We start from the raw sequence: 26144 nt of genomic DNA, 5'->3' as shown, positions 1-26144 counted from the left end.
CAGGTAGGCAGCTTCATGTCAAACCTGGAATCCAAAAATCGTGAAGACCCAAAACTCAGTGAGCCCACAGCGTAGGAAACACTTGGGTTGGGCTCACTCACCATTACTTTTGTGTAGGGCCCACCGTGGATTCATCGCATGCGCCTATCAGGATGAAAGTATTAGCATAAATCAAACCGTTCGGAAACTCATGTGGGCTACAACATGCGAATGTGCAATTTTATATTCTTCCCTATGGGGTGGCCCACCTGATTATTGAATCAGTCTGATTTCTGTGATCAAGGCCAACATACGGAACGGCGGATGCGTGGGCTGTTTTGATTTGTGAAGAACTCGCGGAAAGAAATCATTTCCATTTCCACGCTCTCTCCAAGAATCATAGAAAATAATCGGAAAGTTTATTGATACCTTGGCTGTGTAACACGCTTAATATGCAGGCACTTAAAAATTGTATACACAGAACATATTAACCCAAACTAAGTCGTATATATTGTAGGAACCCACTATATCTGAGTTACAATAAAAAATCATATTGGATGAACGATCTTAATTTCTGATTCATGGATATTTGTTTTTATTTTTATTTTTTTTGAAAGACCGTATTAGGTGCCTCTCGTTTTTAACCATTCAATTAAGTGTTCATGATACATCTAAACTGGTATTGAATAGCTTGTGTGCCATGTATGCATGCTGCATCTGTCTCAAAGCCAACCTTGATGCTCTTAAAAGCGCCTCCTCTGATTTTAGCCACTTGGGATTTGCCTACATCTCTCACCGTCAATTAGACGGCCATTCTCATCTCTAGATCTTATTCCCAAAGTAGCACAAACCATCAATTGGTCTCTATTGTGTAAGGGTTTGTTTGGATTCGCATATTAGGGTGTATTGTATTGTATTCGAGTACTGTTCATGTATACGTTGGATAGTTTTCAAAATACATCCAAATCAACATACCATTAATCAATGTTTGGATAGGAGGTATTGTTCGGGCAAGTATACAAATTCTTGTATAGATCAATATTTGGATACGACGTATTAGGCCTGCGTATTGTACAATCAATCCGGCATCATTTTCCAGCTGAATTTTCATATCAACCTCCTTTTCTGGCTGAGTTTTTAGCCCTTCATCTATTAAAAAAATCTCAGCTTTCGATGAATTTGCTTCTGGAATATCTTTCTTCTTTGTGGAAGTGAAGATCGCAATTGTAGATAAAATCAAAGCTGAGAATATAAAGAATGTTGGTAATGGAATCGAACTCTGAAAACCAAAAACCGTTAAAAGAAAGAGTGCAAAAGAGATCAAAGAGGGTCTGAAAGAACATGAAGAAGAAGGAGAAACACCTGTTTGAATCTGATTTTCAAATGTTCTTTTCAAGATCAAAGATCAAAACAAGCAGTATAACAAATAAAAAAACCTAAAAGAGAATGTTCAATCTCAGCCGTTCCCTATTTCTTGTATTTTTTTTTTCCTTCTAAAACTCAGATATTAAAAAAGACAGAAAAAAATAGCAATTGATTTAAAAAACTTATATAACAAAAGGAGAAGAAAAACAAAAGAGATGGGCTTTCTTCTTATTCTTCTTCTTGCTAGATTTGAAGAAGAAAAATGATAAAATCTGATCCTATTTACCAACAAGAGATGGGAAGAAGAGATTTGAAGGAGAAGAAAAAGAACTATTTGAGTTTCAGTTGTTTTCTTTTTTTTCAGAGAGAAAGGAACTTTTTGGAAGAGATAGGCATGAAAATTGGCGAAAATACACCGCATTGAATAGGCTGTACATATGGCAGTTGAGACGTTTGACGATACATTACAATGGCTGCGTTTTTTTGGTTCCGCGCTGTATTCACGCGCATGGTTTTCCACAGTCTTTTACTCCAAACCAAATACCATACATTTCACATCAAGCCCTTTAATACCATACAATACACCTTAAAACACGAATTTTTACAGGCCCTAAGGTATTTCATAATGGTCAATACCATTAATGTTATAAAACGGGTTGTAACAGCTGTCACAACTTTTTTAATGTAGAAGTTGGTTGATCTTAAAAGTAGCTAGTATTTTCAGGCTATTACTGTGCTTACCCTTTTCTACATGTTTTTTTTTTTTCCATCGTTTTTAGTTGTAATTTGGCCTATGGGGGCTCTTTTCTCTTCTTCTTCTTTCTTCTTCTTCCTTTTTTTTTTGGGGGGGGGTAATAAATTCAATGTACATTTATTTATTTTTCAAATCTAAGTGCCTACATATTATTCAATTAGTTTCCTTTTTTAAACTTGTTAAATTATGATTCCTACTTCTAAGATAAAGGGAGACACATGCCAAGATCTCCTGCATGTGTGACACTCAACCATCCCATAAATGGAAAAGATCATCATCATTAATTGGGGTTTGTTAAACAAGTCTTACTCTCTCATTCCACTCTATCAAGAGCTATAACTTTAGTCAGACTATATCATTGAGTAGTCTCCTACTATCTCCACTCATGTCCTTCGGGAGTAGTTTCCTACTACCTCCACTCATGTCCTTCTAGTTTTGTCCCTTTCTCTTTTAAGGCTTTCGAAGTCACTCCAAATTGGCATAGTTCTTGGTCTCTATTACACATGACCGATCCATGTAAGCTTATTTTACCTCATTTTATTACCTATTAGTATTCCTATTAAGCTCTCTTAAATACATTCATTTCTAATTCTATCCTTTACACATCCAAAGCAATATCCTCATTTCCACTGCACTGATCCAATGGGCATGTTGTTCCTTGAATGCCTAGCACTCTGTTCCCCAAAGCATGCCGATCTTGTAGCTATCCATGGAGAAGATCAGCTGGAGCAAAATATCGTGTCAATCCACTCATCAAGATCTCATGCATTTATTTATCCACTCATCAAGTGGACCAAAATATAATAAGAATTTGGGGGTGGCTACAAGGTAACTAGGCTTCTAGTTCCAACCCAACACAGGTAGTTCTTGGGCAAGCAGTTACTGATGGCAATGAGCCAAGCTGAGGTTGCCCTTGCCCAACCTTAGTTTCTTAAGACTAGGCCCTAGCCCAGCTCTGCCCTAATTGGGCTAGAATATTTTTACAAGAGTTACATGATTGAGGTTTTCCAATAAATCTAAATCTAAGACATTTTTTAATGCATCCCTCTATTCCTGGCATGTCCCATCATATAAACGGTTTAGATTATAGAAAATGCTTTTTAAATTACACATGCATGTTTATTTAACGCTAACTCACTTGTAAGATTAGGTAGGGCTTGGAGAGACATACATCTCTCCTCTACTCCTTCCTCACCCCCCATCACATGTTTCACACATGTAAATGGCATACATCCCCTTCGCCTTACTTCGAGGTTTGATGTATGGACTCCCCACCTTTCTTCATCTGGAATAGATCTGACAGTCTTTCGAATTTAAAAAATTAATATCTATTTTCACGTAGGTACTTACCTTTCTTCATCTAGAAGAGATGTGAGAGAGACTTTCCAATGTAAAAAATTAGCATTTGTTTTTACGTAGACTCACCTTTCTTCATCTAAAATAGATCTGAAAGAGACTTTCAAATTTGAAAAATTAGTATAAACAAAACACGTATTTATTAGGTGCGTTTTAACAGTAGAATTTAAGTTTTTTTTCTTCTTTAGAAACTTGAGAATATTTGAATTCAGATCCTTAAAAAGTTGTAAATCTTTTTTTTTTTTTTTGAGAGAGATAACAAAGACTTTCATTAAAGTGAAAAGAGAAACGGGGAAGAAACCAACTGCTGAGATAGTGAATTAGTTTTCTCCATACAAAAGCAAATTACAATCTTTTAAAGGAATTACATTGGATGCCCACTTAAAAAGTTGTAAATCTTAAATCCAAGTTTTCAAAAATTTCATACTCGACTGCATTTCAAAATACCCAACAGATGAGCAAAGGTTCGGCTTAGGTGAACCTGTTTATTTTTGCAACATGCATGATATATGATAAAGACACCCAACAGATGCCGCGAGAAGAAAGTGCGGATTCCAAACGAGTTTTTTGTTGCAGTAGGAAAACAGCACCTAGCATATTATTTGATTTTAACATCAAGCAATTGCAGCGAAGAGGAGTTAGAGATGAAGGGTTGGGAAAGAACAGGGCCTTGAAACCATAAATGCCCCAGGCTCGTGCCGGACTGATGGGTTCTCAGGCACACTCCATGCCCAGCCCGATTAATAAACAGGCTTAAATTTTAGGTCAGCATGGCCCTCAGGTCAAGACAGAATGCCCAACGGCAAACCCAACCCATTGACAGCCCTAAACCAGGCCCCTTGCAGTGTCCCAAATGCATAATAAAAAGAGTCTGCAGAGGGTGATCAAACTCCATGGCCCACATTAGGCCGTGTTTGGGAATGACACAATGTTGGACAATGCACTTTATAACACATTTGCAAGGTTGTACTGAATTGTAACAGTTCTACAACAGGTTATCAGCTGCAAGTCTTATAGCGATGGTTAACCCCGAGGTATAAACAAGATCCAGGCCGTTCATCTGCTGGGCCCTAGGCATACAGGTAATCAGTGCCGCTGCTTGGGTGGCTTCTAAGGATGACAATTCAGTGGTTAGAGACAAAAAGTCCCAACTATCAACATTAAATGGCAAAGGGCCCTCCGACGAGCGGCTAGGATCATCTGATTACTTTGATTTGACGTACACCCATCCAGTGTAAAAACCTAATAGACGTCTGGATCTTGTATGGGTGTGCCATGTGGAACATCTCTACCAAAACCAATTCTTGATGATCCTTCCCCTTGCATATTCAAAAATTCATTCCAGTTGCAGGCATCTAACCATCGACACTTACCAAACAGGTAGATGGACTGTGTCAAGGATGCAGTTATAGCACCACAGCCCGGGCTTCCAATTCGAAAGGCAGAACTCTCCAAGAGACCCCAAATGTAGATGGCAAGCATCTGATGTGGATGGCATTGAAACAAATTCTCTCCTGTGACAGTTCCATTTACAATCTTGCTTTGGAGTTGATGTTCCTGAAGATGAAGATCAAACAAAAGAAGCTCAATGGAATGGCACAAGTCAAAGCAAGGAGATAGCACTCTCAGTCTCAGCCATTTTCTGCAATCATGAGTCATTCAGAACTGTGCTTTTTGCTTCATTGGTATTGTACTCAATCATACTTTGTTTTCGCTTCTGGCTTTCAGCTCTAGCTGTGTTTCCCAAAAATGTGCGTCTCTCCTTTGGCCCATCCACATGTTCTTTTCTTGGTCTTCCCCTTTTTCGTCTTTCTGTCAGCCCATCCACATGTTCTTTGCTTGGTCTTTCCCTTGACTTGGATACCAAAGCTCCCCAGCCTGCCTCCACTGACCTCCTCCTAACTGGCGGATTCTTCGCATGATTTTTCCTTGATCTGGAGGCATTTTCTTCAGACCCATCAACTGATTTCTCATACTTGTGTATTTTCAAAGCCAATGCTTCCAGCGGAATCGCAATATCAAGGGGAAGAAGTACTTCTTGCAACTCCTGCCACTCGAGATCTTCAAAGTCATCATCTTCATACACAACCCTGTACCAATTTGATTCTGCATCGAACTTTACCACCTTTCCAGAATAATACTGATCACCAAACATCTTTCTAACTCCCCTGCCTTCCAACCATTCACCGAAGCCAGGATTAACTTCCGATTCTGAGTCGCTTGTGGAGTCTGAGGAAGTGGAAGCACCATCAATTGGGGCCATGTTTGGAACCCCATTAATAACAATAGCGGGCTCCCCAGGTACCTCCGAAATGCCCACTGATGAAGATTCCGATTCCTGTTCTATGCAAGTTTTTTCCATTGCAGTGCAATTCCCCAGCGGCAATCCTTTTCCAAAAAGCATGCAAAGAAAATGAATGATCTGTTTTGGTAAATGGGGTAAGACAGATCAACTGCCATGGTTTTGAAAGGCTTGGCAACAACCTACTAAAAAATGAGATTCTACAAAAATGTATGGTTTTTAACTTTCTTAGAAGAGTCTGTACAAGCATTATATATGGAATCATCTTTTGAATTGCATATGCTGTTCCAGTATACCCATTTACAAGGATACTAACATGGTATGGGGTATGGCATAATCCTAAATATCAAAACACATGTAATAGCTAAGGTGGCCTAGTGATGCAGGCCCTCAACCTAGTAAGGCCCAACAAGTGCTGATTTTGGACCGTTTATTTATAGATTTAAGGCCTAAATATTAAGATTTGCAATTATTATTTGTGAAAAATATGGGGGTTAATTTAAATAAGTGATTGAAGATATAGGCTAGTACGAAGATGTGATTGAAGATTTGAAGGATTATTTCCTAGATTTGCTTTTATTATTATGAAGCTACCATCTTAGGTAGATTTCATTGATTTGAAATCAATTTATGATTTATTTGAAATCAATCTCTTAGTTACGGAGATTCTCGTTGAAGATTCATTTAGGGTTCTATAAAGGGGTAGAAGAAAGGCATTCCAAAAATTTTCAAGAGCGAGTTCTTCTTAAGTACTATAAGAAGAATTTTAATATCAATAAAGCATTTCTGCTTCTACTCAAATATTCATGTAAGTGTACTCTTGTCCATTTCTTTGTGATTTAGGTGTCGAGGCATCATTGACTCGATAATCGGGTTGCACCATTTTGGTATTAGAGCAGGTGATTGTTAGAGAGTTGCTACTCTACATCATCTCCTGATGGCTTCGAAGGAGGTGACACAAGAAAAGTTTGTGAAAGTAATCTACACACAGATCAGCTCATGCATATGGTAGGCAATCTCACTAATCAAGTGGGGGAGCTCGGGCATGGAGGAAATCCAAAGACCGAAGTTACAACACTTGGACACACAAGGGAAAGTTACCAACAATGGGAAGCCTTGGCTTATGAAGACACCAATTATTGAATCCTTGGATTATTGGAACATGACAGAGAACCCAAAATTGCAGTAGAAATTCCGTAAAGGCTGTACGGAGTCAACACCTAAGGTTGCATCACCAACTTCCACAAAAGAAAAATATTTATTGTAGAGGTAGTACAAGTCCAAAAGTTAAGATTGGCTTCCAACTTGAGGACAAGTCCTTTCTAAGCCATCGAGAATTGATACAGGCCCATGCCCCATGGCCTACCTAGGCCCACAAACTACCATAGGGCCCAACATATGCTGATTTTGGACTATTTATTATAGATTTGGGGCTAAATATCAAGTTTGCAATTTACTATTTGTGGGAAATATGGGGCTGATTTAAATGTGTTTGAAGACGTGGAGATGTGATTGAAGATATGTGGCTAATTTGACGTGATTGAAGATTCTTCCTAGATATGCTTTTACCATCTTAGGTAGATTACATTGATTTGAAATTGATTATATTTCAAATCAATATCTTAGTTCAAGAGATTTTCATTGAAGATTCATTAAGGGTTCTATAAGAGGAGGGGTGGTGTAGGACACATTTCCAAAATTTTCTAAATTTGAGTTTTTCTCAAGTACTGGAAGAAGAAGTTTGATATCAATAAATTATTTCTCCCTCGCTATTCAAATAGTCTTGTGGGAACTCTTCTCCATTTCTTTATGATTTGGGTGTCGGGGTCTCATTGACTTGATAACAAGGTCGAACCACCTAGTCCCTAGTTACCTTGCCAGCCCAATAGATTGGGCATGAACCCTTCAACCATCAAAAGTCCTGAATCTCATACAAATCAAAACAATCACAAATTGTGAATCATAAACCTTAAATCCAGGGCCTTATGAGTCAGTTGGAACTAGAAAGTAGTGCATATGGAAACAGAATCCACCAGCAAGGGTTGTTTCTCACGTTTGGATGCTGAGAAATTGCTGGGAATGGATTCTTACGAGAATCTGTTGACATAAAAAGCCATTTTGTGATTACTTCATACAAGCCGGGGAGAAAATTCCTAGACAAGTTATTCCCCTCATACGGTCATATTTTTGGAATGTTATAAAGGCCAGCCGTACCCAAATTCATCACCTTTCTCACTCTTTCCCATCACCCAAAAACAGTCTCTGAGTACTCATAAGTCCAATAAGAAAGAAAATTCAAGCACTCACTCTCACAGTACATGAACTTAGGATGGATATTCTCAGCGTATGAGCTGAGATGTCCTCAGATCGTTTGTGACCCAAAACAACGAGTCCAAACCAACCAGAACCCTAAGACATGCAATGTCCTGACTGGTTCCAGATATCGGTGAACCAGGCAAGTACAGTCCAATAGTCCATACATTCCTATTTGGGCTTGAATATCACATTAAGCCCAATGACCAATTTGAAATCAGCATCTTATGAAACATATCATTCACCACTGATACCGCTATGCATCATCCCGTATTGGGCTGTTTTGGGCCAATACAACCATATTGTTCATGGGCAATAGGCACGTATCGGGTGACATGTACCAGTTTCGGATGATACTTTACACCTTGCCAATGACAGCCCAGCACACGATTCATACAATTTGCTGTCAAGTACAAATGAGAAATAATGGGGCTGAATGCAAATAGGCACAGGCTCAAGATGACACAGAAGGGACATAAAATAGATGCAGGATATCTATACTCACCAACCAAGAAGAAAGGTCAAGATGACACGGCAGGGACATAAAATAGATGCAGGATAGCTATACTCACCAACCAAGAAGAAAGGCCCACATGGGAAAGAACGAGATTTGGGCAACAAAGGAAAACACCAAATTCATACCTTCAGTAAAAGAGATCTCACGTTGAAAGAGCAGTGCTACAAGTATCGGCAAGTACACTTTTGGATCTATCAACATATCTGCTGCAGCATGAGGACATCGCAAGCAGCAGGAAGCATGCAACACGAATAGGGGAGCCACAGAGGTATTCATCAACTGATGGTCAGATCATTGAATCAAAACTCAGTAGAAGCATGATCAGTTTGAGATTCAGGAACGTGGACTATCAGAACATTATGAGGTGAGGAGATTTTGATGCCAAATAGATCGCAACTGAATGCAATATCAGATCATAATCCATGTCTGGATGATACATAAAGGTTGGAATTCACAGCAGTAACCAATCTATCACCGGACCCAAATGTAAATCAAAACTGTTTGATACTCAGATCGCTTCAGAAAACAGAGCTAGAACATTTCTGAACAGGACAAAAAATCTACCAAAGCAATGATCAAAACTGAGATCAGGTTGCATCATTCCTCTTCTAACGACAATATAATCCTATATGATTGAAAATTAGTTATCCACATGTGATCAGAGGGCAAATCAATACAATCCCATCTAGCCATATAACAATCGGTGGAGGAACATAAATCTTAACTTTCGATGCGTCTCTGATACCACATGTAACCGCTGATTTGGCCTTGATCCCATATGGAGGAACATAAATCCTAACTTTCGATACGTCTCTGATACCACATGTAACTGCTGATTCGGCCTCGACCCCATGGATCTCATGCATCAAATACACAAGAAATTGGATTTGGAAGACTATACCTGTATTTGCCATTGATGATTATGTTGCTCGCTTGCTTGCTTGCTCACACCCAAATGCACACCTGTATGGGATGTGCTGATGTGCAAAATGTGTGAAGAAGTTCTGACCAAGACTTGTATGTATAGAAACTAGAAAGTCTACCCACCAGTGACTTCTATTTGAAAATGTCTCCACAACTCATTCTGAGAGAGAGAAACCATATGTGTCTTTTCCCTATGTGAGGATATGATACAATAAAGCCCTTATTATTGTGTACAACCACATTATTGTGGGCCCCACAGATAATCCAAACTGTCCAAATCACCTGTCCAGACATAAGCGCTGCATTGCCCACCTTTAAGGGCTAATGCTAACAGGTTCTTCCTTGTAAGCTAAAGAAGTGCCACCCATCCAAACACACCATGACTTTCCTATAAACTGGTGTGCTTTCTAGCCATATTACAGGCCGTTTGCAAATCTATAAAGCGACATCAATCAACATTTGCAAGAAACAGTAGACATGTGAGTGCAAGTTGCGATAATATAATTTTTTATTTTTTATTTTTGAAAAAAGAAGAAGAAGAAGAAGAAGAAGAAGAAGAAAGAGAGAGAGAGAGAGAGAGAGAGAGAGAGAGAGAGAGAGAGAGCGTGGGGGGGTGGGGGGTGGTAGCAATAGTATTCAAATTAAGCATGCTTCTATTTCATGCATATACCACCAAGTAGATAGGTAGAGATGCAACCAATGTTACCTAAATCTCCAAACCCACAAGTCTTCCAATCTGGAATAGGAAAAGATAATGATCGTGCAATCTGCACTATGGATCATTTGTAATCCGGATCAATACTATTCTGATTCGGTGTTTTAAACAGCACTTAGCGCGTTGCCTGGCATTCAGCCCTCTATACTGTTGAGGGTCAAATATTGCATATTAAACCCCAGTTATTACCTGAAATTACAAACGTGATATTGTTTAACGGCCTATTTTTAATAGTGTTGTGCTGCAAGGTGAATCTAGCCGCCTGGACTGAAAAAGGGTGCTAAAAGCATGGATTTAAGACTCTAAAATCACCAAGGCAAGGGATGGACCCCAGGGGACCGAGATCGAAGAATTTACACGCCAGAAATCCGAGAAAATCACGCCACTCGCGTTAAACGGGCCTGAAAGTCATCCAGAATGCAAGATCGCAGGGTTCCCACCATCCGTTCGGCTCGAAACTTTATATCTGGCCCGAGGACCATAAATTAACTGTACACGTTGAATTTCAGCCATTGGATCCTTGTGAAAGTGGCCCAACTAACAGATCAGCCCCTAAAATTCTGATTTGGGGCCCACCTGATCTCTGGATATGCTTCAATTTTGGACTCGGCCACTTAAATAGGATGCGAAAGCTGATGGACGGTGTGGTTTTATCAAAAACATCAAGGTGGGACCCACTTTGCGTGAGTGAGAGTGCACACTAGCTGTGCACTTGCAATGCACCAAACTGGTAAAGTCAGTCAACAGACCTTTAACCGAAAAATTCAAAAGGAATTCAAATTCCCTCTTCTCCTCGTCTGCGAACGCTCAAACAGAGCTTGCGGACGGTTTGTCATGGGCCACCATGATCAATTGGCCGGATGATCGGGACCATCCATCGGACTTTAAAGGGCCCTATGATCACGACTTAGGTGATAGAATCCTAGAAGGCAGCGGAGAGCGATTTCCAATCGCCCAAACAGAAGATAGACGGTGCAATGAAAAACTCCGTGGGCCACACCGAACTTGAGTTGCAACACGTCCTCCCCGACCGGTTTTTCAAGCCTCATTCAATGGACATACTGGATTTCTCAAAGAATCCTGATCATGGGCCCCACAAATCACCAGCGCAGCCTTGTGCGCGAGCCCTGTTTTGCGCACAGATCTGACTATCCAGGTGGGCCACCACGGCTAGCCGATGGAGAGATCCAACCCGTTCATCTTCTCAGCAATCCAAAACATCCTAAAGATGAGTCAACCCCGCACTTGGATGATCACAGTTGCAGGTGAAAACAAAATAACAAGTTTGCTGTTTTTCTTGGTTTCGCATGCAGCTGCGTAAGAGATACGCACTGGCTGCATAAGCAAGGTCGGTTCGCCAGCCGACCTAGCCTCATGCTGCATATAAAAGAAATAGCCAAGAGCTTGGAGATTATAAAATCATCCAAGGACCTGGACGTGGAGCAAAAAGAGAGAGGAGGGCGGAGACAGGTTCTAATTTCCACTCTTCTTCTTTAGTTCTTTTCTTTTATGAATTTTTTCAGAGATTATAGCCTCATCATGTCTGGCTAAACCTCTTAGCTAGGGCTAAGAGGTGAAGCTTGTAGTGAGATGGGAGACTCTCCTTTATGCGTTTGATTTAAAGTTGTTTTATGAACTGATTTTGATTCTAGTTTGATTATAAGGAATGTCTTTATGTTTTAATGGTTTGTTGTGACTTAAATTACAATGGATCTGCGATATCTTCTAGTATTTTCTATACATACGTAAAGGTTATGATCGTAGGAACTCTGTTGTTCACCATCATCTCATGGGCATGATTGGATGACGGAACCTTTCCTTACGTTCATAACTCTCTCAAATTGGTTATGGATTGGTTAAATTTTGTTGTTTACTTTGTTTCCTGGGCATGGTCTTGTGATGGAATCAGTCTAATTCTCGTGCCTCTCATCTCTTGAAAACTGGATCAAAGGAAGTTCATATTGTATCTTCCATCTAGATGAAGATAAGCCTCTGAGTCCAGATGTGTTTTTGAATAAGGCATAGATCTCCCTAATCTCTACAGGTGGATCCTCTGAAAACCCTAGTTTCCTACCTTTGAATTCTACAAGTTTTAGTTTACTATTTCACCATTATTCCTTCATATTCACCTGATTTAGATTACATCTTATTCTAGTTCTAGTTCGAGTTACTTTCAGATTACGTACAAGGTTCAGTCCCTGTGGATTCGACCTTGGTCTTACCGAGATTATTACTACATCACAACCCTATACTTGGGGTGTGAACAAGTTTTTGGCGCATTGCCGAGGATTGATGGTTAAGTTTTTCTGAGATGAACTATATTTGGGATTAGTTTAAGATTAGGATTTTTCTAATTTTTAAGTTAGAATTTTTCTGTTTTATTTCTAGAAACTAACTTGTTTTCTTGTTTTGTAGGATCCTGACATAAACTTTTAAATTTGGCAATCCCTTTCTAATTTCTCTACTTTTTCTATTTTTAGAATTAGGGTTCTAGTTTTTGAAAATTTTCCTTTTTAGAAACTAACATTACTTTCTAATTTTAGGATTAGGTTTTCTTTTAGAAATTTCTTTCTCTCTACCTTAGGTTTAGAACTTTCCTAATTTGTTTTTAGAAACTTTCTATTTCTGACCATCTTTAGAATTCTTCCATCTTTTTTTAGAAAATAGTTTACTTTTTATTTTTAGAAACTAACTTGTTTTGTTTTGTTTTGCAGGTTCTTAACGTAGGGACTCCAATTTGGTAACTTCTTTCCAACCCTCCTCTTTCTTTCTAGATTTTTATTTCCTTTCTTTCTTTTAGGTTTAGGTTTAGAATCTGAATTGAGGGCTGCGAGTGTTTCATGCCTAAGTGGGCTCATGACAACACTCGACGTCTCTTGACAGAAAGAGGATTGGTTGAGGGGTTAACTATCCATTGCAGGACTAGACACAGCTCCAAATCCCCTGAGTTAATTGAAGTGATGGCTGAAAACCAACCTCTTCTACCCCAACCTAGGGTTAAGGAAATCCATGATGAGAATAAGGTGCATCAAGCACCCCTGCCTCGTACTTTACGAGACTATTTACAACCGGTGGGGGTGAGCACGCCCTCATATATGGTTTTTCCTGAGAATATGAGACACATGTATATCAAGCCAGGGGTAATCCAACTCCTTCCTAAATTTCATGGGCTTGAATCAGAAAATCCATATTTACATCTGAAAGAGTTTGATGAGATCATAGCCGCTTTATATTTTCCAAATGTGTCTGAGGACACAATTAGGCTGAAACTCTTTCCCTTTTCTTTGAAAGAGAAAGATAAGACGTGGTTGCATTCACTACGTCCTAGATCTATTGGCACCTGGAATGATATGCAAAGGGAGTTTATAAAGAAATTCTTTCAACATCATAAAATGAACACCCTTAGAAAATCAATCATGAAATTTGCCCAAAAGGAGGATGAAACATTCTTCCAATGTTGGGAAAGATTCAAGGATCTTGTCAATTCATGCCCACAACACGGTTTTGAAACGTGGCACATTACACACTCTTTCAATGATGGACTGACATCTTCCATGCGCCAATTGGTTGAGACAATGTGTAATGGGAAATTCATGAATAAAAATGTCGATGATGTGTGGGACTACTTGGATAGACTTGCTGAAAAAGGACAATCATGGGACACATACCCAAAATCAAGTACCAATTCCAGGCCCACTCAATCAAAGGAAAGGGGCGGAGTATACCTTCTGAAGAGGATGATGATATCAATGTTAAAGTGGCTAATCTCATAAGGAAATTCGAGGCTATGAAATCAAAGAAGGATAAGGGTAAGGAATTTGTTTGCGGTATTTGTGGTTGTAACAGTCACACAACTGAAAAGTGTCCAACTATATCTGCCTTTCAAAAGGTACTAATTGAGCAATTCAATGTTGTAAATAATTATCAAAGACCTTTTAATGGACCTACCTCTAATACATATAATCCTGGTTGGAGAAATCATCCAAACATCAATTGGAGGAATGGATAAACGGCTACTCCTCAAGGTTTCATCAATCAAACTCCAAATCAAGAGAAACCTCAAGAGGATCCGGTTCAAAAACATATTCGAGAACAAGAGCTACTTAATCAGAATTCGGCACAAACGTTCCATAATATCCATACAGTATTAGGAACGCTTGTGTCGTCTATTCAAAGGATAGAGTCACAATTAACAAGTGGAGGAAAGGGGATGCTTCCTGCTTAACCTCTCCCCAATCCAAAACCGCAATAAACAAGTGACCCTAGCTATTCAAATCAGATGGAACAAGCTAAATCCATCACCACTCTTAGGAGTGGGAAGATCATTGACAAAACCATTCCGGTTAGGGTTGAAAAGCCTAAGGACCCGGAAGTGGACAAAGATGATGTATCTAGCCATGCTCCACAGGAATTAGAACTAAAACCTCAAGGGAAGCTGGTTGCTCTATTTCCCCAACGGTTGGTTGCACCAAAACCTCTCTCTAACTCTCAGGATATTCTAGAGGTGTTGAAACAAGTGAAAGTCAACATTTCTCTACTTGATACCGTGAAACAAATACCTTCATACCTTAACGATTTGTGTACAACCAAAAGACGACAGAATATTCAAAACAAAATCTTCTTGACTGAGAAAGTAAGTGTCATCCTAAAGCAAGATGTGCTACAGAAATTCAAGGATCCTGGTAACCCAACCATATCATGTGTAATCGGGAACTATCGAATTGAGCACGCACTTCTTGACTTAGGAGTAAGCATCAATCTGATCCCCTACTCGGTATACAAATAATTAGGTTTGGGTGAATTAAAACCCACCCTAACCACACTACAACTTGCTGATCGATTTGTTTGTGTACCGAGAGGGATAATCGAGGATGTGTTAGTCCAGGACAACAAATTTTACTACCCTGTAGATTTTATCATCCTGGATACCAAACCCATCGGTAACATGAGCACTCAGATTCCCGTCATTCTTAGTCGCCCATTCCTTGCCACCTCAAACGCAATTATCAATTGCAGGAATGGTGTCATGAGTGTGTCTTTTGAGAATATGACATTAGAAATGAATATCTTTTTCAACACAGGCAGACGGTTAGAGGATGATGACGATTTCCACGACATTAACATGATTAACACTTTCATGGAAGATAGGACACCTTTAACTTTATCCTCTGACTCTCTAGAGACGTGTCTGGCCCACTCCCATGATTTTGATGATGACATGATTAGGGAGACGTGTGTCATGCTTGATGTTGTGCTAGTACTTGAAGTTAACCGGTGAAGGCCACAATTTGAAAAGTTGCCCCAAACTAATGAAGTGTCTCTACCGTCTAACCTCAAGCCACCGAAGCTTGACCTAAAACCTTTGCCCTCTAATTTGAAATATACATATTTAGGTCAAGATGAGACATACCCGGTGGTGATTTCTGCCCACCTAGAGAAAAAACAAGAGAGTATGCTCATATCTACTCTCATTGAGCATAAGGGAGCCCTTGGATGGACGATTGCGGACCTCAAGGGAATTGACCCCTCGATTTGTACTCACCGCATTTATCTTGATGATAATGATAAGACCTTTCGGCAATCACAACATAGATTAAATTCAAACATGAAAGAAGTGGTTAAGGCCGAGATTCTTAAACTATTGGATGTGGGTATCATATACCCTCTATCTGATAGTCAATGGGTGAGTCCAACTCAGGTGGTTCCTAAGAAGTTCGTAATCACCATCGTAGCCAATGCCAATAATGAACTCATGCCAACTAGAGTTACTACTGGTTGGAGAATGTGCATTGACTATAGGAAGTTGAATACTGTCACGAGGAAGGACCACTTTCCTTTGCCCTTCATCGATCAGATCTCGGAAAGGTTAGCTAGTCATTCCTATTACTGTTTCCTTGACGGGTATTCGGGCTACAATCAGATAGAAATAGCCCCTGAAGATCAGGAAAAGACTACATTTACTTACTGAAGGATGCCATTCGGACTATGTAATGCCCTTGCCACCTTTCAACGATGTATGATGAGTATCTTTTCTGAGATGGTGGGGCAATCAGTGTTCGAGTTGTCGGTATCGCTACAAGTTTCGCTGCCCGGAGATAAAGATATAATATCGTTATCACCGATAATATCGCCGATAATCGGAAATGCAGGGAAAAAGGGAGAAACATGGAGAAAATGGTGGAATTTTTTAGTGAAACTTCAGGACATGCCTAAATACACATATTTACATATTCAAGAATGAAAAAATTGCAAAAAGAATGCATTAAATTAGAAGTTTTCATTTAATGGGAGCCAAAAAGCATGCGTTGTCGTAAAAAATAATTCAAATGGTAACCAAAATGAGTTCATATAATTCAAATGCAGCTAGTATACAGTAATTAAGACATATAAAAGTAAATGAACTCAAAGATGCCAAATCAAGGATGGATTAGATTATCTAATCAGTGTGGTATTTGATACTTTGGCTGTGTATGACGCTTGATACCTAACATTTGAAACTGATACATGTGGCAAATTTTAACATAATCTAAATCGTGTTTTCACTTCATCAAGATCTGTGTAACCTAATCAAGAGGTTGGATGGCAAAAAAAAAAAAAAACCATTAAAATGGCCCAATGAAGTTTTTAATGGTGAGCATTTAATCACCACTGTTTCCTTTACTGTGGTCCACTTGAGATGCAGTCATGCAGATCCGTCTCATTTTAGACTCATGCCTCAAAATTTTTTATCAAAATAAATGAACAACATTGATAAAAATATTTATCATTATGATGGCCCCACATAACATCAACCCATCAATCCACGGATACAAACAAGTGACACGTGCGCACCCTATAAATCAGTACGCTTATCACTGTGTGGGGCCCATTGTGATTTATGTATTTTATCTACCCCATCCATCCATTTTACAAGATAATTTTAAGGCTTGATCCCAAAGATGAAGCATATCCAATGCTCAAATGGACCACACCACAGGAAACAATGTGAATTGAACATGCCTACCATTGAAAAATTATTAGGGGCCACAAAAGTTTTGGATCCATGTCATTTTTGTATCTTACCTTCATATCTATCCCCGTGTGATCTTATGAACAACTTGGATGACAAATAAACACCATTGTGGGCCATGGCGCCTAGGAAGGTTTCAACGGTAGAAATCATTGTCCCCATTGCCTTGGCGGTGTGGTCCACCCTAGCTTTGGATCTACCTCATTTTTGGGTTCACTATCTAAAATGATCTCGCTAATTGGATGGACCATGTGGATATAACACATACATCATGGTGGGGTCCACAGAACTTGGTGACATCCACACGCCATTGATGTTCGCACCCACATACCACGCTAAAAGGAAGCAATAGGTTAAGCGTACTGTGTAAACTCTGTGGGGTCCACCATGATTTATGTATTTTATCCACTCTGTCCAACCATTTTAATAGATAAATTTTGGGCTTGAGCGTAGAAATGAACTATATCCAAACCTCAAGTGGAACACATAATGGGAAACAATGTGAATTAAACATCTACTGTTGAAAATTTCTTGGGGGCCACGGAAGTTTTGGATCAAGCTTGTATTTGTGTTTTCCCTTCATCCATGTCTGTGTGATCTTATGAACAGGTTGGATGACAAATAAACATCACCGTGGGCCCAAGAAATGTTTCAACGGTGGAAGTTATTATTCCAACTGTTTCCAATGGTATGGTCCACTTGATCTTTGGGTATGCTTAAATTTTGGTCTCAACCCCTAAAATAATATGAAAAAACGGATGGACGGCGTGGATGGACCAGATGCATTCACGGTGGGCCTAATAGAGTTTATTCGATACGATAAGAGCGTAAAACTCAGTACGCAATCTGCTTTCCGCGTAAAAACCGGACGCGGATTAGATACTGACATAGCGACACTCGCTACACGTCACCAAGTTCCGTGGACCCTACTAGGATGTACATGTTGTATCCACAACGTCCATTCATTTGGAGATATTATTTTAAGGCATTACCCAGAGAATGAGGCAAATTCAAAGCTTTAGTGGACCCCACCACACAAAACTGGGGGAAGATTAATGTACACCGTTGAAACCTTCCTAGGGACCACCGTAGCGTTTATTTTCCATCCAATCTGTTCATAATGTCACAAAGACATGAATGAAGAGGAAAAACAAATTTCATATTGATCCAAAACTTCTGTGACCCAAAAACGTGTTTCAATGGTAGACGTTCAATTTCCCACTACTTTTTGCAGTGTGGTCCACTTGATAGTTAGATTTGTCTTATTTTTCTTCTAACTCCTTAAGACGAGCTTGCCAAATGGATTAACGGTCTGGATATAACACATACCTCATCATCAGACCCACTTAACTTGCTGACGTCAATACAGCAGGTATACAGCTGGTGTAAGGTACACCAGCCAATCCGTGTCCTCGTATCGAGCCCGAAATAAAGAAAAAAAAATAAAAAAAGAAAGAAAAAAAGAGGAAGAAAACCCTGAAATGTTGTTCGCGAGGGATTCTTGCCGAAGAAAGGGGGTTTTTGAGGGAGGGTTTCGAAACCCTATATCATTCCCAAATCGCGAGGAAATTCCCAAAATCGCTGATTTTTCGCCGAAATTTCAAGCTTCAAATGGAAAAGGGAAAGGGGATTTTGAGGTTTTTCTTACCTCTTTGCAATGTTCGAAGATCGACATGAGGCATTCTTCCGAGCTGTGAGTTTCGATTAACCAGGTACGCTATCCTCTCACGTATTTACAAAAACAGCGAAATCAAAGCAATTTTTTGATTTTTTTTTCCTCTTATTTTTACCTATTTATCGAAAAAATGGGTTGTTGGCTACGTGGTTGGTGGCTATGGTCGATATTCTCGGCGATAATCCAAAATTATCGACAATATCTCCGATTTTTCGCCGATAATAGGGAGAGAAACGAAAAATTGGGGTTTCGGTATCGCTAGACTAGCGACACCGATATTATCGCCGATAATATCGACATTTCTTCAACAATTTGAACACTGGGGGCAATATCTAGAGGTCTTCATGGACGATTTCTGTGTTCGGTCCATCTTTTAGTAAGTGCTTAGAAAGTCTTAAATGTGTGCTGAAAAGATGTGAAGAAAAGAACTTGGTACTTAATTAGGAGAAGTGTCATTTCATGGTTCATAAGGGAATTGTCCGTGGACATATTATCTCGTCCAAAGGAATCCGGGTGGATAAGGCAAAAATCGATCTTATCTCTAACCTACCTCCACCCAAGAACATACGGGACGTGCGATCCTTCTTAGGATACGCCGGGTTTTACAGAAGATTCGTAGAGGACTTTAGTCTCATCTCTCGTCCTCCATGTAATCTACTTCAAAAGGATGCACCATACGAGTGGACTGAGCCTTGTCAGGAAGCTTTCACTAAGCTTAAGGACATGTTAACCAGTGCACCCATCAGATAGCCACCAGACTGGAGCATCCCTTTTGAACTTATGTGCGACGCGTCTGATTATTCTCTTGGGGCGGTTCTAGGCCAGAGAAAAGATAAGAAACGCTACGTTTTTCATTATGCGAGTAAAACTCTAAATCCTGCCCAAGTGAACTATTCGACTACGGAAAAGGAACTCTTAGCCATAGTGTTCGCTTTGAACAAATTTAGGTCCCACTTGATCGGATCCAAAATCATTATTTACACAGACCACGCAGCGCTTAAGTATCTTCTGTCTAAGAATGATGCTAAGCCCTGCCTGATAAGATGGATCCTCCTACTCCAGGAATTTGACCTAGAAATAAAAGATAAAAAGGGAGTAGAGAACGTAGTGGTTGACCATCTTTCTCGCCTTGATCTCTCTGATTCCCTTGAGACGACACATATCAATGATATGTTCCCTGATGAACAGTTGTTCAGAGTCTCTCATTCACCTTGGTTCCCTGATATTGCTAATTATTTTGCCACAGGTTTCATACCGACACATTGGACTGCGCAAGATAAGAAGAAAATTTTCACCGAGGTGCATAACTTTTTCTGGGACGATCCATATTTGTTTAAATATTGCCCAGACCAAATCTTGAGGAGATGTGTGCCAGACGATGAGCATCAGTGTCATCTCCTTCTGTCACTCACAAGCCTGTGGTGGTCACTTTTCTGCTAAAAAGACCACGGCCAAGATTTTGCAGCGTGGCTTTTACTGGCCCACTATGTTCAGGGACACTCATGAGTTTTGCAAAGCTTGTGAGCATTGTCAGAAGTTAGAAGCATTGCCCCGTCGAAATATGATGTCTTTGAACCCCATTCTTATTATAGAGGCATTTGATTGCTGGGGCATTGATTTCATGCAACCATTCCCCCTATCTTTTGGAGATCTATATATTTTGCTCGCCGTAGACTATGTCACTAAATGGGTCAAAGCGATTCCATGTCGGAATAATGCTCATCGCATGGTCATTAAATTCTTAAAAGAGAACATCCTTTCCCGATTCGGAATGCCTCGCGCTATCATTAGTGATGGGGGCTCATGTTTTTGTAATAGACCATTTGAGAGCTTAATGAAGAAATATGGTATCTCTCATAAGGTGAGCACCCCATACCACCCACAGACAAGTGGGTAAGCTGAGATTTTCAATAGAGAGATCAAACACATTTTGAAGAAAACGGTTAACCCTAACCGTAAGAATTGATTAATCCGATTGACCGATGCCTTATGGGCTTACCGTACTGCTTTTAAAACCCCTATTAGAATGTCTACCTTTGGACTTGTCTATGGGAAGGCTTGCTACTTGCCTGTGGAGTTGGAACATAGAGCCTACTGGGCGATTAAAAATTTAAATTTCAATCTAAACAACGTTGGTTCGTTACGCAAACTTTAGTTGAATGAACTCGAAGAAATCCGGAATGACGCGTACGAGAACTCGAGAATTTACAAGGACGGGATGAAGGTGTTTCATGACCAACATATTCTACGGAAATCATTCACACCTAGTTAGAAAGTCTTTTTGTACAATTCTTGATTACATCTCTTTTCGGGTAAGCTTCGATCTCGTTGGACTGGCCCTTTTACTGTTATCAATGTTTATCCTCATGGGGTTGTCGAGATTCGGAATCCAGACAATGGCAATGAGTTTAAAGTGAATGGATATCGACTAAAGCCATTTCTCGAGAAATTTGATGTAAAGGACATGTCCATGCCTCTTTTTTTTCTTTTTCCTTTTTTTTTTTTCTTTTTTTTGGGTTAGCTTGTTAGTACACACCCATGTCAATACACACACTCCATGTTAGCCACCCCCGCTTGGGATCGATACCAAGACCTCAAGTGTTGAAACGAGGTATCTCCACTCATCTGCCAGTTGAGCTATGTCCATGCCTCTGACTGATCCTGTTTACCAGGTTTGATCTCCTAGTCTGATGGAGGTATAGGTAGGTTTACTGCTTTCATAGGACTAAGGTAGTTTGTTTTATGTTGTTCTAAGTTAGTCAGTTTTATGCCATTAGGTTAGTTTGTTTTCTACAATGTTTTAAGATAGTTGCTTTCGTTGATCTCCATCTTGTGCTGACCTGCTTTCATGCAAATATCTTTGGAAAACCTCTTGACTCTTTTGTCCAGGTACTATCTTTCCATCACTCCTCTTTTACTTTCGTTGTCCATTGTGCATTGCATGCTTATTTCTTTTTACATTGAGGACAATGTAGATTTTAGGTTGAGAGTGGAGGATTAGGTTACCTAATCAGTATTTTCTGGTTTTGAGCAAAAATTGTGATTTTTTTTTTTTTAAAATTTTTGGAAATTCTTGTGAATTCGAAGTGATTTTGACGGCCATCGTTGCTTTAGAATTATAAGATACAGAGTGTTGGGGATTTACGTCTCTTGGATTTAACTGTCTGATAGATTCCACAGTTGAGTTCGAATTATCAATCCATGATTAAAAGTTTTAAACATTGATTGAATCATAATTTCACATGTCACATCTCGCTTACACATTGAGGTTTCAGTTCGATATTGAAGGATTAACTTGGTAATCACTAAGCATGAAAGGAACCAGCCTGAGAAATTTGTCCATCATGCTTATAAAGAAGAACTGAAAGAATGGTCTTCACCATAGGTTTGCTCCCTATAAGTGACGGTTCGATTGCCCAAGGTTGACATTCGGAAATTGTCTGGCAACTGGTCTTCACCATAGGTTTGCTCCTTATAGGTGAAGATTTGATTCCCCTTCTTAGAGTCATTTTTAATGAAAAAATCAAAAGGTGGTAGGATGATCTGTGAGGCAAGTTTTGGTTTAGGTTTTGGTTGTCCTGAATGCTCTTGTTGGTTACCAATGATATCATGAAATAACGAATTGAATCTTAATGTTGATAAGCTAGGATTCACTATATACTCATGGATCCTAATGTTTCGAATTTTTTCTAATTGATGGATTAATACTTTGAACTTGATTATGAAGTCTACCGTGCGCTTGAGTATTGGAGAAAGTAACGCCCAACATTCATGAATCTTAGACTTCTAGTATCTGGATTGTTTTCAAAAATCACTCGAGTTTTTAGAGATTGTCCTGTAACTCTCAATTTATTTTTCGCATACTTTGCTCGGGACTAGCAAAATGCTGGTTAGGAGTTGTGTTGAGGGTCAAATATTGCATATTAGACCCCAGTTATTACCTGAAATTAAGAACATGATACTGTTTAACGGCCTATTTTTAATTGTGTTGTGCTGCAAGGTGAATCTAGGAACCTGGACTGAAAAAGGATGCCAAAAGCATGGATTTAACACTCTAAAATCACCAAAGCAAGGGACGGACCTCAGGGGACCGAGATTGAAGAATTTACACACCAGAAATCTGAGAAAATCACGCCACTCGCGTTAAATGGGCCTGAAAGTCATCCAGACTGCAAGATCACAGGGTTCCCACCATCCGTTCGGCTCGAAACTTTATATCTAGCCCGAGGACCATAAATTAACCGTACACGTTGAATTTCAGCCATTGGATCTTTGTGGAAGTGGCCCAACTGACAGATCAGCCTCTAAAATTCTGATTTGGGGCCCACCTGATCTCTAGATATGCTTCAATTTTGGACTCGACCACTTAAATAGGATGCGAAAGCTGATGGACAGTGTGGTCTTATCAAAAACATCAAGGTGGGACCCACTTTGCGTGAGTGAGAGTGCACCCTAGCTGTGCACTTGCAATGCACCGAACTGGTAAAGTCGGTCAACAGACCTTTGACCGAAAAATTCAAAAGGAATTCAAATTCCCTCGTCTTCTCGTCTGCAAACGCTCAAACAAAGCTTGCAGACGGTTTGTCATGGGCCACCATGATCAATTGGCCGGATGATCAGGACCGTCCATCAGACTTTAAAGGGCCCTATGATCACAGCCTAGGTTATGGAATCCCAGAAGGCAGCAGAGAACGATTTCCAATTGCCCAAACGGAAGATAGACGGTGCAATGAAAAATTCCGTGGGCCACACCGAACCTGAGTTGCAACACGTCCTCCCCGACCGGTTTTTCGAGCCTCATTCAATGAACAGACTGGATTTCTCAAAGAATCCTGATCATGGGCCCCATAAATCACCAGCGCAGCCTCGTGTGCGAGCCCTGTTTTGCGCACAGATCTGACAAACTAGGTGGGCCACCACAATTGGCCGATGGGGAGATCCAACCCGTTCATCTTCTCGGCAATCCAAAACATCCTAAAGATGAGTCAACCCCACACTTGGATGATCATGGCTACAGGTGAAAACAAAATAGCAAGTTTGCTGTTTTTCTTGGTTCCGCATGCAACTGCGTAAGAGATACGCACTGGCTGCGTAAGCAAGGTCGGTTCGCCAGCCTACCTAGCCTCATGCTGCCTATAAAAGAAATAGTCAAGAGCTTGGAGATTATAAAATCATCCAAGGATCTGGACATGGAGGAAGAAGAGAGAGAGAGAGATGAGGGCGAAGACAGGTTCTAATTTCCATTCTTCTTCTTTAGTTCTTTTCTTTTATGAATTTTTTCAGAGATTATAGCCTCATCATGTCTGGCTAAACCTCTTAGCTAGGGCTAAGAGGTGAAGCTTGTAGTGAGATGGGAGACTTTCCTTTATGCCTTTGATTTAAAGTTGTTTTATTAACTGATTTTGATTTTAGTTTGATTATAAGGAATGCCTTTAGGTTTTAATGGTTTGTTGTGACTTAAATTACAATAGATCTGCAATATCTTCTGGTATTTTCTATACATACGTAGAGGTTATGATCGTGGGAACCCTGATGTTCACCATCGTCTCATGGGCATGGTTGATGATGGAACCTTTCCTTACGTTCATAACTCTCTCAGATTGGTTGTGGATTGGTTAAATTCTGTTGTTTACTTTGTCTCCTGGGCATAGTCTTGTGATGGAATCAGTCTAATTCTCATGCCTCTCATCTCTTGAAAACTGGATCAAAGGAAGTTCATATTGTATCTTCCATCTAGATGAAGATAGGACTCTGAGTCCAGATGTGTTCTTGAATAAGGCATAGATCTCCCTGATCTCTACAGGTGGATCCTCTGAAAACGCTAGTTTCCTACCTTTGAATTCTACGAGTTTTAGTTTACCATTTCACCATTATTCCCTCATATTCACCTGATTTAGATTACATCTTATTCTAGTTCTAGTTCGAGTTACTTTCAGATTACGTACAAGGTTCAGTCCCTGTGGATTCGACCTCGGTCTTACTGAGATTATTACCACATCACAACCCTATACTTGGGGTGTGAACATATACCGTGTAGCATAAGCTACACAATACTTCTATTTTTTAATTAAAAAATAGAAAAAATGATAAATATTAAAAGTCAATATTTTTTAAAAAAATAATTAAAGTACTTAAATAATGCTTCATTTTCCAAGAAAACGCAAGCCAATCCACAATGGACAGTCATTTAAGTATTTAACCATAGTTTACTGAAAAACAAAACTAACAAATCATAAAAGATGACAAATAACCTATTAACATTTTAAGTGTTTGACCATAGATAAAAATGAACAGCCACATAATAGAAAACAAGCTCATAGAAACAATGGACATTCACAACTAGAAAACAGGACCACCACCATCACACACTACACTACACAGGATAACAACTAAAAAACCACAACTACAGAGTGGTGGCCAACATGATGAACTGGACAGTTTGGAGTCCATGCCATACACACACCACAGAGGGCCCTCACGTGGGCCACGGCATAGAAAACAATGCACAACCACCCAAACACCTCCACTGAACGATAGTGGCCCTTGGATGGGTCGCATGCATGCCATACACACATCACAGCAGGCCCTACACATAACAATGTCATCAAACAATCCTATCCTACAGCATTACATAGCAACCGGCCTCCTCAAAAGAAAAAAAAAATGGAAAAAATCCCAAAAAAAAAAAAAAAAAACACAGATCTTAAGGGGTAAGAACGTACCTCTTTCAAGCTCGAGAAGAGATTCAATCAATCGAAAAACTGATTTTTTTTGAGCTTCCTAGCCGTACGTATGTGAAAAGGGGGAAATTTGAAATTTTCCTTCGTTAGGGCTCCAATGCTCTTGAAAATACAGAAAATTGACCTTCTTACAGGCTCGATTCATCGGCCAAAATCTCGTCTTCAACGGCTTTGTGGATCAAGAGAATCGAAAAGTTGGATTTGGGTGAGCTTGCGTGGAATATCAAGGCTTTCGAGAGAAGACCTCTCTCTCTCGAAACCCTTTCGGACTTCATTAAAAATTGTGAGTTCGACACCATTTACGATACAGGTGGAGGCCCATTTATAAACAGTTTAAGATTGTCTAAAATGGGCAAATGAACATATGAAGATAGGACTCCCCATTTGGATGGTCCGGATAGCTCTACATCATTGCCGCGTGTGAGAAGGATGAGCCACCACTATTTTACGTGAAGTGTTTAACTAACAGCATTAAAAGTGCTTCCATTTAATAAT

At 39.7% G+C, this 26144-nt stretch overlaps 1 protein-coding gene and 1 non-coding gene across 4 annotated transcripts; both read right to left on the bottom strand.

The window, feature by feature from the left end:
* Positions 1-4385: 4385 nt before the first annotated feature.
* Positions 4386-25926, bottom strand: LOC131222503 (uncharacterized). 3 transcript variants are annotated; one of them, XM_058217591.1, is made up of 2 exons: positions 25632-25926; positions 4386-5876 (listed from the first exon to the last, which is right to left on the bottom strand). In XM_058217591.1, exon 2 carries the CDS (start codon positions 5856-5858, stop codon positions 5103-5105), a length of 756 nt encoding a protein of 251 aa, XP_058073574.1. In that variant the 5' UTR covers positions 5859-5876; positions 25632-25926; the 3' UTR covers positions 4386-5102. The 3 variants fall into 3 exon arrangements, with proteins under 3 accessions (XP_058073574.1, XP_058073575.1, XP_058073573.1); XM_058217592.1 differs by having other exon boundaries at positions 4386-5842; XM_058217590.1 differs by lacking the exon at positions 25632-25926 and adding an exon at positions 8712-9861 and having other exon boundaries at positions 4386-5842.
* LOC131224465 (small nucleolar RNA R71) lies at positions 13624-13730 on the bottom strand. The gene has a single exon (XR_009160948.1). It is a non-coding gene; the product is annotated as a small nucleolar RNA R71 (small nucleolar RNA).
* Positions 25927-26144: the final 218 nt, after the last annotated feature.

The sequence above is a fragment of the Magnolia sinica genome, chromosome 13 (genome assembly GCF_029962835.1).
Source record: "Magnolia sinica isolate HGM2019 chromosome 13, MsV1, whole genome shotgun sequence".
In the NCBI taxonomy this organism is placed as follows: Eukaryota; Viridiplantae; Streptophyta; class Magnoliopsida; order Magnoliales; family Magnoliaceae; genus Magnolia; species Magnolia sinica.
The sequence above is the reverse complement of the archived record's forward strand: the minus strand, read 5'-3'. Positions and strand labels throughout refer to the sequence as shown.